Source organism: Erpetoichthys calabaricus, chromosome 18 (assembly GCF_900747795.2).
Source record: "Erpetoichthys calabaricus chromosome 18, fErpCal1.3, whole genome shotgun sequence".
Taxonomy (NCBI): domain Eukaryota; kingdom Metazoa; phylum Chordata; class Cladistia; order Polypteriformes; family Polypteridae; genus Erpetoichthys; species Erpetoichthys calabaricus.
In genome coordinates this window covers 32,317,732-32,333,705 of record NC_041411.2, presented here as the reverse complement: position 1 = coordinate 32,333,705, position 15,974 = coordinate 32,317,732, and the positions used below count along the sequence as shown (strand labels likewise).

General features: G+C 41.3%; 1 protein-coding gene across 3 annotated transcripts in view; it reads left to right on the top strand.

The window, feature by feature from the left end:
- Window positions 1-15,974, top strand: part of stab1 (stabilin 1) — a 210,170-nt gene that overhangs the window by 9,438 nt on the left and 184,758 nt on the right. For all 3 annotated transcript variants that reach the window (XM_051920983.1, XM_051920982.1, XM_051920984.1), the window contains exons 3-9: window positions 1,153-1,268; window positions 2,164-2,249; window positions 4,316-4,385; window positions 5,730-5,825; window positions 6,478-6,594; window positions 11,662-11,855; window positions 14,365-14,489. In XM_051920983.1, coding sequence (XP_051776943.1) covers window positions 1,153-1,268; window positions 2,164-2,249; window positions 4,316-4,385; window positions 5,730-5,825; window positions 6,478-6,594; window positions 11,662-11,855; window positions 14,365-14,489 — 804 coding nt within the window. The remainder of the gene's footprint in view (window positions 1-1,152; window positions 1,269-2,163; window positions 2,250-4,315; window positions 4,386-5,729; window positions 5,826-6,477; window positions 6,595-11,661; window positions 11,856-14,364; window positions 14,490-15,974) is intronic.

Genomic DNA, 15,974 nt, shown 5'->3' with positions numbered 1-15,974 from the left:
ATGCATGGCCAGCAGTTAGTGACATGAAGACCATACAGCCGGGCTTCTCCAGCCATTCTCTTTCTTGGTCTAGTAGTTCATCTGACTCACTTCCTCCTAGCTTTATTTTTAGACTGGCCGTTCCCCACGGCTCCACCCACGTAGTAGTGAAACAAGACAAACTTTAAAAATCAATAAACAAAAAGGATAGACCGACTCCCCACTCCTGATGTTACGCATCCCTCTCCCCTTGGCCCACAGCCTCTGTCTCAGATTAGCACGAATATATCGCTCCTGCAAGCAAACTATGATTCTTAGTGTGATGGGAGAAGTCACAAAATCAACCGGAATGCTCAAGCAAATTCTAGAAATAAAACCTGATCGATTTAGATTTACGTTAAGTAGTTCTCTCGTTTGCTAGTTAAGCAACTGTAAGATACACCCCGAGGCTGGAGTGTGAGTGAGGAGGTCAATTTACACAGCCTCACCGCACTTGAGCGACTAAGAATTAAAATGTCACATACGCATCTCAAAGCTATATGTTATACATACCAATTATATCAGAATTTCTGGAATGTTCTTAAGCTGTCAGTTACAGGTGCAATGTTTGTTAAATGTCTCTCTTTCGTTTTCCCATGTGTGTTCAGTTATAAGGGGCTGGTGCTATTTAGCTTACAGGGTGGTCTCAGACATCCAAGGTATTTACAGAAGTGGGCAGGATGAGCCAAGCAGCTGAGTTTCATTTCATGTTTCATTTTGGAATTGCAAAATTCAGTTAATATGTATTTTTTGGAGTTGTTAAAGAGAAGCAATGAAGAATTTCCACATTGTTACTGTTTATAATGCCTGTGTTATTGTATTACAGCTAATACTTTTTCACATATTTTGCAAAAAAATACATTATGATATTAATTTATGTATTATTTTTCTGTTTATCAAGAAGCCAGTCTCGCAATATGTATTGTATGTGGATTAGATGGATCGTCTCAAACCTGATAAGGTTATATAGGAGAAAGTAAACGTGTGCCTTGCCTCAGGCAGCCTTGTTTAAAGCACCGGCCCTGAGATGCCTGATCCCAGTGAAGCCGCCACTCACCAGGAAAATGAACTTGTGTTATATTGTCAATGCCACTGGGACTTACCAGTATTCCCTGTTTCTTTGTCACTTTGCAGTTTCTCTGTTAACATGGGAGACAAGACCTTAGTGCTATCAGGATGCAGACATAACTGTGACAAGAACATCACTGAAAACAACTGCTGCCCAGGATTCTGGGGATCTGACTGTATTTGTAAGCATCATCTCTGACATTGTCACTATTGTGTATGATTTTTTTCCCCAGCTTCAGAAAGATGTGTGTGTGTGTGTGTGTGTGTGTGTGTGTGTGTGTGTGTGTGTGTGTGTTAGGCCAATTGTCAAACTACCCCAGTATGATTGAATATACTGTAGTGTGTGTGCCCGTGATGGATTCACCATGCAGCTAGTATATATCTGGCATTGACACTGGCGCCAGCTCCCTCAACTTGTAATGGAAGAAGTAAGAAGTGAGCTCAGAAGATGGATGGGTGGGTTTCAGGAATCAGATGCATCACCTGTAATTCCACCTTCATTCTTTTCATAATGCTAACCTTGTGGATTGTCTTTAAACACTAGGGAAGATCAATCGTGTACTTATGGTTATACCCAAAGCAGGAGATCCCATCAGTCAAAAGCTGCTTTGTACTGTATGCTCTTCGATTGGCATACATTGGTTTTCTGATTGGTTTTCTAAAATGATCACACAATGGTCTGAAATAGAGGAATCAGGACAAGCTTTGAAGTATGAATGGAAGAATTAAAAGAAGTGTTTTAATCACTTTTTAACAAGTCACAAATTCTCTAACAATAATATCTTAGAGTTCACATACTACCTTTTACAATGAATCACGAAAGACTCAGAAAATCTAATGGTGGAAAGGAATGATTCCATCTATCCATTCACCCATCCATCCATCCACCCATCATCCCATCTAATTCAGTTACATATTGTAATGTATGAAGCTGCCAGGCTACATTTTCATATTTGTGGTTGCATTATTTGATATTTGAAAGTCTAATGCACTTCAGCTCATATTTTGCACATCAAGCTGCTGAGTGCTGAACATTTTTAGTTGAAAGCTCCCAAACTTTTCTCTTTGTTTTCACAGCGTGTCCCACTTGGTCAGAAAGAATCTGCAATTGGCATGGCAGGTGCTTGGATGGCGAAACTGGCAACGGGACTTGTGTTTGTGAGGTGACCCTGCAGAGCCCGCTTTGATTATTTTGAACATTTATGTTACTTCATTAAAATACTCTCCACCTGTTTTAACTGAATATGGTTTTATATATGTTATATTAAGTATAAAATTAAGCCAGTAAAAGTGCAGTTATATGCGGTGGCTGTTGTTTAGGATTATTGAATCTCCTTGCGGGTTGATAGCGGGGCGGCGTTGTGATTTCATTATCAGACTAGAAGCCACCACAGGCACAGATTCAGATTGTTCTCGGCTACAGCACGTCCTTCACTAAATACACCCCATAATGACTGAAGAAAAATGTATTTGTGCCAGCACGTTGTACTTGACTAATAATAACACATGATGTTTACCATGACAGGCACTATATCACATAATGATAAGTGCTGACATTATTGTTTGAAATCCTGTAAAGAAGTATTGAAAAATAAATTAATTAAAATCATATTTGCATGTGAAAAATGCAGTTTCCTCTACTTATGGAGTATAGTGCCTATAAAATGAATTCATCCCCTTGGACGTTTTCACATTTTATTGTTATACAACATTGAATCACAGGAGGTTTATTTTTATTTTTGTTTGTTACTGAACAATAGGAAAAAGACTCTTTAATGTCAACGTGAAAATAGAGCTCTGCAAAGTGGTCTAAATTAATAACAAATGTATAACATAACATAATTGATCACAGAAGTGTTCACCCCTTTAATGTGACACCCCTAAATCCTCAGTCAATCGGTTTTAGAAGTCCTGCCATTCATTCAACAAAGATCACCTATCTGTGGTTTCACTTGCTTGCAGTATAAATGCACCTGCATCAAGAAGGACCACCTTGTGATGAGTCTTATGAGGGTCTAACCTACACAATAAAAACAAAAGTACACACATAACAACTCCAAGAAAAGGGGAGTGAAACGCACAAGTTAGAGGATGGAAACAAGAACATCTCCAAGTCACTGAATATCCGTTGGAGTTCCGGGAAATCAGTCATTAAGAAATGGAGAGAGTGTGGCAGAGCTGTGAATCTGCTGAGAGCAACCTGAGCGATCATGCGAGAAGAAGACAAGTGAGCGAGGCCACCAAGAGACCTCTAAGAACTCTGAAGTAGTTACAACCTACAGTTTCTAAGATTGGAGAGACTGTGCGGACAATAACTCAGCTTTATGGAAGAGTGGCAAAGAAAAGAAAACAACCAGAACATCTCAGTTAGAGTTTTCTAAAGGCACATGGGAAATTCTGAACTTGGCTCGAAGAAGGTTCTATGGTTTGATGAGACCAAAATGGAGTGTTTTGGCCATCAAACTAAAGTCCATTATCAACAACACACCATACTCACCGTGTAGCCTGATGGTGACAACAACATGCTGTGGGAATGCTTCTCTGCAGCAGGCCCTGGAAGGTTTGTGAGGGTAAAATGAATGCAGCACAATACGTGGAAATCCTGGAGGAAAGTGTGATACAGTCTGCACCTTGGGAGAAGATTTGTTTTCCAGCAGGACAACTACCCCAAGCATAAAGCCAAAGACACAAGATGGGCTTCAAAACAGCAACTTTAATGTCCTGGAGAGGCCGAGTCAGAGTCCAGATCTCGATCCATCATAGAATTTGTAGCTGGACTTAAAGAAAAAAACACAAAAAAAAAAAACAAAAACTGCTGATCACTCATGATCTCCATGCAACCTGACAGAGCTTGAGCGGTTTTACAAAGAAGAATGGGGAGAAATGGCCATGTCCAGAAGTGCAAAGCCGGTAGAGATCTGAGCACACAGACTCGAGGCTGTCATGGCTGCCAAACTTGCATGTACTAAATACTGACATGAGGGGGTGAATACTTAAGGGATCGATTATTTTGTGTTTAATATTTGCCATTAATTTAGAGTACTTTGCAGAGATCTGTTTTACTTTGAGATTTTAAGAAAGTTTTTCTTTTGATTGGTGTCAAAACTACTTTTAATAGGCAATATACTGTATATAAAAGCACAGTATTGCTATTAAAACTTTTTTGTAAAGGATAAAACCCTTACATTTGACGTTAATCTATCTTTCTTTCTTTGTGGTTGTCAACAAGGATGCTTTTACCGGGTTTGCCTGTCAAGACTGCAAAAATCAAAATACATATGGAGAGGACTGCAGTTCAGGTGAGCTTTACTCATTCTCGCCTCTCCTTACTAAATATGGAACAATCCTGATGGAGGATGAAACTTGCAAATTGACGTCTCTTCTGAAGTGTTTATTCTGATAACAGGACAAAGTGGATTCGGAGAGCACTGTGGTTAGTCCAAGGGTTCACATCCCTGGCCCTTCCTGTTTTTTAATGTTCTCCCCATGTCTACTTGGGTTATCTCCCTCAGTCCAAAGACATGTAGGTTAGGTGGACTGGTGAAGCTAAGATGGTCCTCGTGTGCGTGTCTGTGTGAGGTGTGTACATCTACCTGAGTGTTATCACAATGTGATGGACTGGCCCCCTATCCAGGGGTTGTTCCTGCCTTATGCCCTATGCTGCTGCTGCTGCTGCTGCTGCTCAGGCTTAAAGGGCCTTCCAGCTGCTCCGTGTATGACTTTATCTTCTTTATCTTTCTACCTTTTCATCTATTTCACTGATCACTCCTACCACTTTATTTTATGTGGACTCGTGCCCTGGACACTTCTTACTACTTTGTGAATTTCCCCTTGGGATTAATAAAGTATCTATCTATCTGTCTATCTGTCTATCTGTCTATCTGTCTATCTGTCTATCTGTCTATCTATCTATCTATCTATCTATCTATCTATCTATCTATCTATCTATCTATCTATCTATCTATCTAGTAGTTAAAATGAAAACTGTCGGTTAGTTTTTATAAACGTTTATATGCACCAACTGATGGAAAAGAAAGACTGAAGTGCTTTGCCCTGTTGAACAGCACATTATCACAATTACTTGGTGACGATCATGTGAAGTCAAATAAACAATGTGACATGTTAAGAATATTTCATGGACTTGTAAAAGCCAGGGTGTATCTGGAATACAAATTCTATTGAATGACTGACTGCAAATGTGAATTCCTTTGAGGAAAATTGGTGTGTTCAAGAGGCAAATTGCGAACTTGAAGATAATGAGTTGATTTTTCTTATTTGACATATGAATGAAGTTTTGTTTCTTTTTTTTGGGGGGGGGGGGGTGAGTTGGGGTTTTATTTGTTTGCTTTATTATGATATTGTAAATGCTTTGTCGAGTATTGATTACTAACGTTCAATTCAAAATTCTTTCTTTCTTCATACAAATTGTGCAGTGGTAGCACTGCTGCTTTGCAGTAAGGAGATTGTGGGTTTGCTTCCTGGGTTCTCCCTGTGTGGAGAGTTTTTTGAGCAGTAAGAAAAGCACTATATACATGTAAAAAGTTATTATTTTTACCTTCTTTCTTTGTTATTTTAAAAACAGTTGAATCTAATGTTTTAATTTTATGAAGTCATGCTACTTATTCACCTTATTCTTTATACAGAGTGTGACTGTGTTCATGGAGTCTGCAGCAATGGAGTACATGGTAATGGGACGTGTATTTGTGAAGTTGGCTATACGGGTGCACGCTGTGACCAAGGTACGCTTGACAAATTTGACTGTAATAGTTTTAATACCTTTGTTGGATTCGAGATTTGACACCTTCTTGGGTAACACTTTAGTTCAGGTCCTGCTAAAATGCATCAAGTACTCATTTACTCTTCTGTTACAAGACTTTACTAAAGGCTTCTTTTGGTCTTTATAGCACTTATAAAACATCAGTAGATGAGTAGATGCTCTGTTATTCATCTCCATGCAGTGCGGCGTGTCGACATGATAGTCAAATGCCTTGTTAATATGAAGGATTCAGAGGTGTTATACTAAATAAGTCATATCAAGAGAAATGTGCCTCAGTTAGGCCACCTCAGACCAGTCCAAAGTGAAGTTTTATCAGCTGGTCACATTGTAGAGACGGATAAACACTTTATTGCTGCTCTGTAAGTGTTATGAAGACCCAAAGATGTGTTTGAGGTTTTGTTACATAGAAGTAAATAAGTAATAGATGTCTGTTTGCAGTACCTAAACTCCAGTGTTACCCATTTTTGTTTCAAATTCTGCCTAATAAATGGGTGTCTTAAATTCAGTTCTAAACCTCTGCAGCTCCACTGAGGACACCATGTCCGTCTTTACCTATGGATCACTGATGGCCACAATCCTTTAACACTTTGCACTCTGTACGTTTTATTTTGCAGAATCCCCACTTTGTCTTGCTGCTAACTGTGGAGACAATTCAGTCTGCAATGACAACAAAGGTGTTGCTTCTTGTGGCTGCATACCGGGCTTCAGAAGAGCTGGGAGAAACTGCACCTGTAGGATATTTTAAACCATTTAAACATTTTTGAAGTCTCTAAGTTCTCAATCTCAGTGTCTGTCGTCTTGTCCTTGCCAGGGTTGTAGCGGTATTAAGCTGTGCAGACCTAGCCAGGCTTTCCTATCCTTGTCTGCTCCCACCCCATCCAGAGATTTAATCTCTTCAGTATGTCTTCCTTCCAGTGGGTTGTGTCTGGTACACATCTTGTAGAAGTTGCACAGGAGACACCATCACCAGATGCCACAATATTTATTAATGGCTTCTTTCAATGTGCAATTTCTGCTCAAAAGGTCCATCAGACTGCCAGGCACAGGTGGCCCCACAATCTTGTGTAGGAACCTCATCGAATTTACTTATTCAAGTGACCACATCTACTTGATCATTACATGTGGCACAAGACAGTAGGTGACGATAAGGTGGATAAAAGAGGACCAACCTCTTGTTTTATCACCATTATCAGGTACTTCGCTGGCCATGCTGTGGATCCTGAACCAATATTTTGACCAGCCTCACAAATGCAGCTATTTTCGCTCTTGATGAAAAGAGGAGAAACATAAACTCCTCCACTGAGGGTGATTACATATTCCTCTTGCAGAGAGTAAGGCATCCTTTTTGAGAAAAAAGACTGTGATCTTTGATTTGGATGTATTTCTTTTTATTCTGACCACTTTGCCCAGTAAAATGAGACCAGAAGCCCAAGATGTGAACGTGGCAGTGACACAATGTGTAGCCTCCCCTTACTGGATACTCCAACACCCCCTTAAGTGAGCCCTGTGTCCACTTTTATTGCAGAAGTACAAATGTGCAGCCCCTGAGCTTATGAATATTACCAATCTGACCATGGGGTTCTCCCTTAGTCAACCACTAAAGTAGGAGGGTGGTCACCTGTGAAAAGAAGTCTGCTTCCAGATGAACTACTTACTTGGTTGCTCTCCTCTGCACAGCTTCGAGTGCTGATATGTCTTTCCTGTTCCACGTTGACCAGAACTACATGCAGTACTCCAGATGTGGTCTTACTGGTGCACTGCATAATTTGAGCATAACATCCCCTGACTTGTACTCAACAGTTAGTATGATATAACCTAACATATTTTATAAGCCTTTTCAATTGGTTCTTCTTAATTGCTAATTATGGTGGTTGTCACTTTGTTTCTCAATCACTTTGTCATTAACACATGACTACCGGTCACTGTGCCTTCATTTATTCCAGGTTGACGTTATCTAAATTTTTAGTTTCAGGATTATTTCTTGCTTGTCTATGTGCTTCAGTGTCTCATCTGCTTATTCTTTCTTGTTCTTTGTCACTTTTGTGATGTCCTTGATGTTCAGCAGATGTCAGTGCTGTTTATTTTCTTTTTGCCATTATGGTGGTTAGCACTGGTTTTGCAGTCACTTTGCTGTCCTTTGTTAACTCCTAATAAAGTTCAGTGTTCAAAGATCAGTAAACACAATACGTACACTTGATTATGAGGTCTGAACATGTGTGGTATATACCATGTCCTGGGGGATGACATCCCGGTTTGACTTTGTGTGTGCTGATGAAGGTATGCTGTGACATGCTTGATATTGAGCAGATGTTGCCTCTCGTCTTTTTTTTATTCTGCCATTATGGTGGTTATCACTTGTTTTCTCTGTCACTTTGCCATAAACACATTATCTAAGGTAATTTTTCCACCATTTACTACTGCTACCTAAATTTTAATATGCAGGATGGTTTCTTGCTTGACTGTGTGCTTGGGTGTCTTGTGTGCTTATTCTTTCCTTGTTCTTAGTTTCCTTTTATTTAGCAGATGTCACTGCTGTTCATTTTCTTTCTGCCATTGTGGTGGTTATTGCTTGGTTTGTCAATCACTTTGCTGTGAAAACACGAGCACAGGTCATTGCCATCAGGTTTTTGCTATTTAAGTTTTGTCTCATTTCCAGAATATTTCCGGTCATAAACTTTCGATTAAGACTGGGATCAAGGTTTTAGTCCCAGTGGTGTGAGTAATCGCGTGACAGACGGACAGACTGTAGCATTTCATATATACCGATTACAGTCCAACAACTATCACAACTTAAAGGTTAAAAGAGTGAGGAGATGCAAAATGAATCTTTTCTGTTTAACATATAAATGTTTTTTTCTTTTTTTTTGAATTCCAACTTGTTAAAAGTTGATTTCTTTGATCTGGCATTCACATGTTTTTCAATATGAAAACACTCATTTTTGTATAACAGTCATCTCAGACAGGATGCGCCATGCTGTGATTAATGTAAACCTCTCCAGCTGTATGTAATATGCAAGTACTCATAAAGGTCATTAGGAGTTACAGGCTTTAGCTGACAGGTGGGCTCTAATGATGTCTGGTGAAGCCACAGTTCATGTTATCCAGCAGCAGAAGTAATATGAGTCTGCCTTCCACATTCCAAAAAAACATGGTGCCCCGTCCAGGGTTGTAATCAGTACTGCTAGTATAATCACCAGACACCACGGCCCTACACTACTAGATAGATAGATAGATAGATACTTTATTAATCCCAAGGGGAAATTCACATACTCCAGCAGCAGCATTACTGATAAAGAAAATATTAAATTAAAGAGTGATAACAATGCAGGTATACAGACAGACAATAACTTTGTATAATGTTAACGTTTACCCCCTCGGGTGGAACTGAAGAGTCGCATAGTGTGGGGGAGGAACGATCTCCTCAGTCTGTCAGTGGAGCAGGACAGTGAGAGCAGTCTGTCGCTGAAGCTGCTCCTCTGTCTGGAGATGATACTGTTTAGTGGATGCAGTGGATTCTCCATTATTGACAGGAGCCTGCTCAGTGCCCGTCGCTCTGCCACGGATGTTAAACTGTCCAGCTCCATGCCTACAATAGAGCCTGCCTTCCTCACCAGTTTGTCCAGGTGTGAGGCGTCCCTCTTCTTTATGCTGCTCCCCAGCAGACCACCGCATAGAAGAGGGCACTCACCACAACCGTCTGATAGAACATCTGCAGCATCTTATTGCAGATGTTGAAGGACGCCAGCCTTCTAAGGAAGTATAGTCGGCTCTGTCCTTTCTTACACAGAGCATCAGTATTGGCAGTCCAGTCCAATTTATCATCCAGCTGCACTCCCAGGTATTTATAGGTTTGCACCCTCTGCACACCGTCACCTCTGATGATCACGGGGTCAATGAGGGGCCTGGTCCTCCTAAAATCCACCACCAGCTCCTTGGTTTTGCTGGTGTTCAGGTGTAGGTGGTTTGAGTCGCACCATTTAACAAAGTCCTTGATTAGGTTCCTATACTCCTCCTCCTGCCCACTACTGATGCAGCCCACGATAGCAGTGTCATCAGCGAACTTTTGCACGTGGCAGGACTCCGAGTTGTATTGGAAGTCCGATGTATATAGGCTGAACAGGACCGGATAAAGTACAGTCCCCTGCGGCGCTCCTGTGTTGCTGACCACAATGTCACACCTGCAGTTCCTGAGACGCACATACTAAGGTCTGTCTGTAAGATAGTCCACGATCCATGCCACCAGGTATGACTCTACTCCCATCTCTGTCAGCTTGTCTCTAAAGGAGCAGAGATTGGATGGTGTTGAAGGTGCTAGAGAAGTCCATAAATATAATTCTTACAGCACCACTGCCTCTGTCCAAGTGGGAGAGGGATCGGTGTAGCATTACTACATACTACTGTAGATTAAGCATGTTTAATCAGTGGATAGAGAGTAGGAAAAATTAAAACAGCTGAAGCAGTATATGTAGTATATAAAAATATGAATTTGTGTTATGAAGTAACAGAGCAAGTCTATGGACGCAGTGGTTAACAATGCTACCTCAGGGCCCAGCCCAGTCCTTGTCTTTTAACTGTTTTTAAATGAACGTTTCCACAATGTCCTCACACATTCCAAAATAATTCAGTGATTGGCCTGACATGGGTGGGTGTAAGTGTGGCCTTGGATGGCTACCAGCCAGGCATGCTTCATGCTGCTGATAGACTCCATTTCTTCACAACTATACTCAATAAGTTCAGAAAGTAAAGGTATGGATAGTAAGAGAGTGCCTGCAAGGAACTGCTACCTAAAACTCTGGGGCTTGGCCAACATTTACCCAAAATGGGATTTACAAGCCAATAAATTCTAGGAAGCGCTTCAAAATAAAATGCGAAGGAGTACCCTGTTAGGATGAAGGTTATAAGGGACAAATACCATAAGCTTGACACTATGGAGGAGTCGCTCACATTTACAACCTACAGGAGTGAGATGAACCACATTGAAATTATCAGGAGAGGCTCTGTGCGGAAATGCATTGCTCCCTAGGGAATGGCAAGCCCTGGATGAAATGTTTGATGAGTGCACATTTATCAGGTAGGGCCACTCAAATTTATAGCAGCAAAAGAGTGAGAGCAAGGCGCCCAGATCTTCTGGTTGCTGGAAACACAGAATACCAGGAGGGAGCCTATGGGACTGTGCTTTCTTAAAGACCTGGTCCTATAAGGACAATTGACGGCTGTGGGATTTAGGCACACCAGGAGTCACTAGAGAGAATGCTAGACTGGTGTTCATTGAGCAAATAGAAAGCCACTCAAGACCACAAAGGTGACTTTTGTCAGGGAAATGTTGACAGTGGTGACTCAAAGACAAATCGTTTAGCCTTCATAGAATTCATTTAATAAAACTGGCTAGAAACAATTGATGATTTGCATCTTAGTGGAATAGGATTTGCACCCTAAACCCATCAACATGGTGGAATGTCTTCTTTCTTTGTGTAACTTTATTAACCCTGAGCTTTTATAATTATCAACAGATAAATGACCCTGTGTAAATAGTTTTCTAGTTGGAAACCTTCACTAAGAACATTTTACCTTTGTTATGGATGATAACTTCAAGATGACGCAGAAGGTTCCATAACAGAGAAGCTTCCATCCATGCTGCAATTAATCGGTTTGGGGGTTGTCTCTGCATATTTAAAAACACGTGTATTTTTAAAGTTCACATACTATGGCATGTCTACATTTTGAAACATTGGTCATATTTCTACCAATAAGTATTTTAATGCCTAACTAATATTAAAACATGTATCTTTTTATGCCAGATATAAATCGTTGTTTTCAAAAAGTCTGTGATCACAATGCTCAGTGCAAAACCATTGGAACAAAGTATGAATGCACGTGTAAAGACGGCTACCAGGGAGATGGCAAGGTCTGCATTCCAGTGGACCGCTGCTTAGTGGACAATGGAGGCTGCCCGGCCAACACAACAAACTGTGTTTATAAAGGCCCTGGAAAGGTAAGAGATTCAACAGTTCCATCTGCTTTATGGGTCTTGGAAGTTAATGCACAACATGCTCATTTACATGTTTGTTAAATATGTAACTTTATTTGAAATGTAATTGAATTTAAAGGTTAATTTAAAATTGTATAAAATAAAAGGTGCAGACGTTGAGCCCATACCTAAGAAAAGGATATTGTATGTTTTAACTCTTTCAGGGCGGATGTTGTCAAAAGGAGGGGTTAACGGTGGTAATCAACTCTAAACTATGACAAAACCCGCCGTTATGTTTTAGTCTGACTCTCTTTGCTAGAAGAAAAGTTAGCTTCACTGGTTTGACAGAGTCTCCCTGCATTCGCGTGAGTAGCAAAGGGCAAACAACAGCAAAAATGGCATCAACATCTGGCGAGAGATTGAAGCGAATGCGTGAAGCAAAATACTCCATGGACGACATTTTGTATATTATTGCTGAATTGGACTCTGACTTGTCGGACACTGATTTTGATAAAAGTGATCAAAAATGGAAGTGAGGCACCAGCATCAGCTGTTCAGTCCCCAGCTGATTGTGGTGTTGAACACAAAGACAGCCTAGTTGCCAGCCCGTCATGCATTCCCGGTGACTTGACGGTCACAGTACGCAGCAACAGATGTTTTATGTTGATTTCTGTGTGAAACCCTTGCTTTGTCTTCTTTTTCAGAAAACTGTTTTTTTTTAGAAAAAATATTCAACCCTCAAAGAGTTAAAGTCAAACCCATTTTTCTTCACTCCTTGCTTTATTGTATGAGTTTGGTAAACTGGCAACTCTGAACAGGCCCCACGTTAATAAGTGTGGCTCTGAGTGAATCAGTGTACCCCACAAAGGATTGGCACCAAGGTGTGAAATATAAGGGTTAGGTGGCCCAAATCAATCCTGTGGACCCCATAAAAGCCTTTAAAAACAAAATTGTGGAGTGGTATTGGTGAAATATAAATTTGTAAAAACACATTAGAATGTTATAAATTATTCAGTGCCCATTAATTACTAAGTTTGCAAGTGTGGCAGACCGCTGGGGGTGGTACCCAGCCAGGACGCCCGGGAGGACCGGAGGAGGGCATGCGCCTCCTCCAGACCATGAGGGAGTGACCGCCCTGGTTGTGTTGGGGGCCACGGGTGCAGGGCTTGGAAGCCCAACCCTGTAGGGGCCCGTGTTCACTGCTAGGGTGCGCCCCAGTGCCTAGAGAGCCCTGGACCTCAGCACTTCCACCACACCCGGAAGTGCTGGGGGGAAGAAGACTGGGGACACCCAGATGGCTTCCGGGTGCGCAGCTGGCACTTCCGCCATACAGGGGAGTGTCCACGGAGGAGTGTCGGGAAGCACCTGGAGCCCATCCGGGCTTGTATAAAAGGGGCTGGCTCCCTTCAGACAGTGACTTGAGTCGGGTGGAGGTTTGGACGATGTCGTGAGGAAGGCAAGGAGGTGGCCTGAAGAAAGGAAAAGGCATTGTGTGGTGGCCAGGACTTTTGGGGTCTTTGGGGGTTGTGTGGCACAATTGTAAATAGTATAGGTGTAAATAAACGTGTGTTGCGTGACATGAACGTGTCTGCCTGTCTGTGTCCGGGCCAAGCTCCACACAAGTAAATATTGTAGCAAAGAGCAGGTATGAATGGAAGGTTGTGGTCTGTGAGCACTTCACAGGCTGAACTGGGCAAGATGAGTGTGTGTCAGCAGGACAGGAAGGGCTAGATGTTTGTCTGGCAATAGCCCACCAGCAAGGAAGGAGAGTGCTGTACATCATCCCTCTGACATGCTAACATTGAGGACTTTCAACCAACAAATTATTCTGCAGAAGTGTGTCAAGAAACACTATGGGTGCAACATGTCGGGTTGGAGTTCAGTCAGGCAGTCTGCTCATCCTGCTGTGAGACAAACCTTACCAGGAACATCTCGGTTTTATGGTCACTGGACCCGAAGGGTAGGAGTCAACTGCCCTCACTGGCTGTGGGTGGCAAAGGAGACCTCATCTGTGACAGCACCCCCATGTGTCCCAGGGAGGCAGTGCTTACCTCTGATGAGCCTGTAAGATGACCCTCTGACACGCATGCTTGACAGTAGATATACAAACTGTATTAATTTATATATTTTTGCTTAGGGTGGTAAGGTGGCATGCAGGTTGGTTACAGTTTAAGCTGAGTTTGCATATTATCTGTGTCTATGTGAGGTAGTGTGCCATCTGAAGGACTGGTAAGTATCATCAGGAGTTCTTTCAAACCTTAACTCTAATTTTGCCAAGAGTGGACCCAGGATTTTGACACTGTAATGAAAAAACTGATTCAGAAAAGCATGGTTGTACATTGTGCCTAAATTATATCACATTTAGTTTTGAAATATAATGACTTAAAAAAACAAAAAAAAAAAAAATATATGAGGATAAAGTCGTACATTTTCTTTATCTCTTGCACTTCTAGAGCGTAATTTGCCCCTTCTCTATATGTGAAAGTGTAAATCAATATAATTAATAGCTTTCTAATCATCAATCTTTTTTCAGGTCATGTGTGTTTGTAAACCAGGAATGGAATCCCGGAATCCCACACTTGGTTGCAAATTAAAAGCTTGTTCAGCAGGATGTGATAAATCCTCTACGTGTGAAATCGGTTTGGGTGGTACAGAAACGTGAGTCAAAATTAGTATTACTTCAAAGATCTTCATCTTTCCAGTCTTTCATGCAGGTCCTTCTAGACAGTAATGTAACCAGAGACGGTCCAGTAGAATCACAAACTTATAACTAGCTTGAAGCCGTTGATGGCTTTGCATACAGTAGGAGGCACAAAACTACAGTAAAACATGTAAACAAATAACATAAAGATGTGAACCATCTGGCCGTAAAGGTGTTTACCTCCAGCTTTAAAGTCTCTTGTAAACAATCCAATCTCAATTAATAAGCACTGAGAAGTTAAAAAAAGTCTGGACGTTAAATGTAAAATGAGAACCATCCAATTTAGATAAGAAATGAAAGCCAGGTGATTGGCACCCCATCTAGCATTGCCCCTTCATGCTGCTAGCACAGGCTTCTGACCCCACGACCCTGAATTGGATTTAACAGCTTAATTAAATGGACAGCGGCATGAAAGTCAGGATCACATCTAACTTCTGTACCCAGCAGCTGCTTTTCATTTCACCTGAGGTCCTCATTAACGTAACAGACTTAACCCCTTAAGGGTGAAGCCCCTCCAATATATGGATTCATTTATATAGTGGTTTTCTCAATAGCTAAAGTTCTTTTTTCAGGTGGGGAGCCACTTCAACCACCACTGATGTGTAGCATCAACCTGGATGATGCAACAGAAGCCATTTTCTCTCCAGTACACTCAACCACACATGAGACCGAGAGAGAGAGATGATTAGAGACGGGGTGATTAGGGGGCCAGAATAACTAGGCTATGGAGGATAATTTAGTCTTGACATCGGGATACTGCCTGCTCTTTACAAAGGATGCTCAGGGATCTTTAATAACCATAGAGTGTGTGTGTATATGTGTTTTTAATTTGCTTTAAAATGCAGCTTTCACTCCCAATTTACAATCTCTATATATAATCTTCATTTGGATCTTGATCTTTGTTTGTCCGCGAATGAATTAGAAGAAGAAGCACTAGATGGCAGTAGAGAGACAGCTAAAACATAGGCATTGCATTAAAAATCTCCTCCAGGCTTATAGTACTCAAGACTGTAGTACTCCAGTCACACCTCAAAACACAGACATTCAAACTAAACAAATTGTTGTGCTTTAAATCAACTAATCTTTATATATAATCTTCATTTAGATCTTGATCTTTGTTTGTCCGCGAATTCCACGCATGCGTAGACCACCTTCCAGTTTAGTACGTTGTTGTTACTCACGGATGTCGACAATGTGCCAGAATAACGAAAGGGGTGGTGGACAGTGTTACGCTGGTTAGCTCCTGAGGCCTGCTTAGAGAATGAGATTGCCGAAGATAAAAGGTACGTGCCTACGTAACATATGAATGACAGAAACACAGTGGGTAAAATGAATGACAACGTAACAGCACATTCCGGAAATTATTATTGTTACGTTGTAGCCGGCGAGTGCTGTGCGTCTCACAGTTGTACCGTGGCTTGCTCACATGTCAGTGAAGAGAT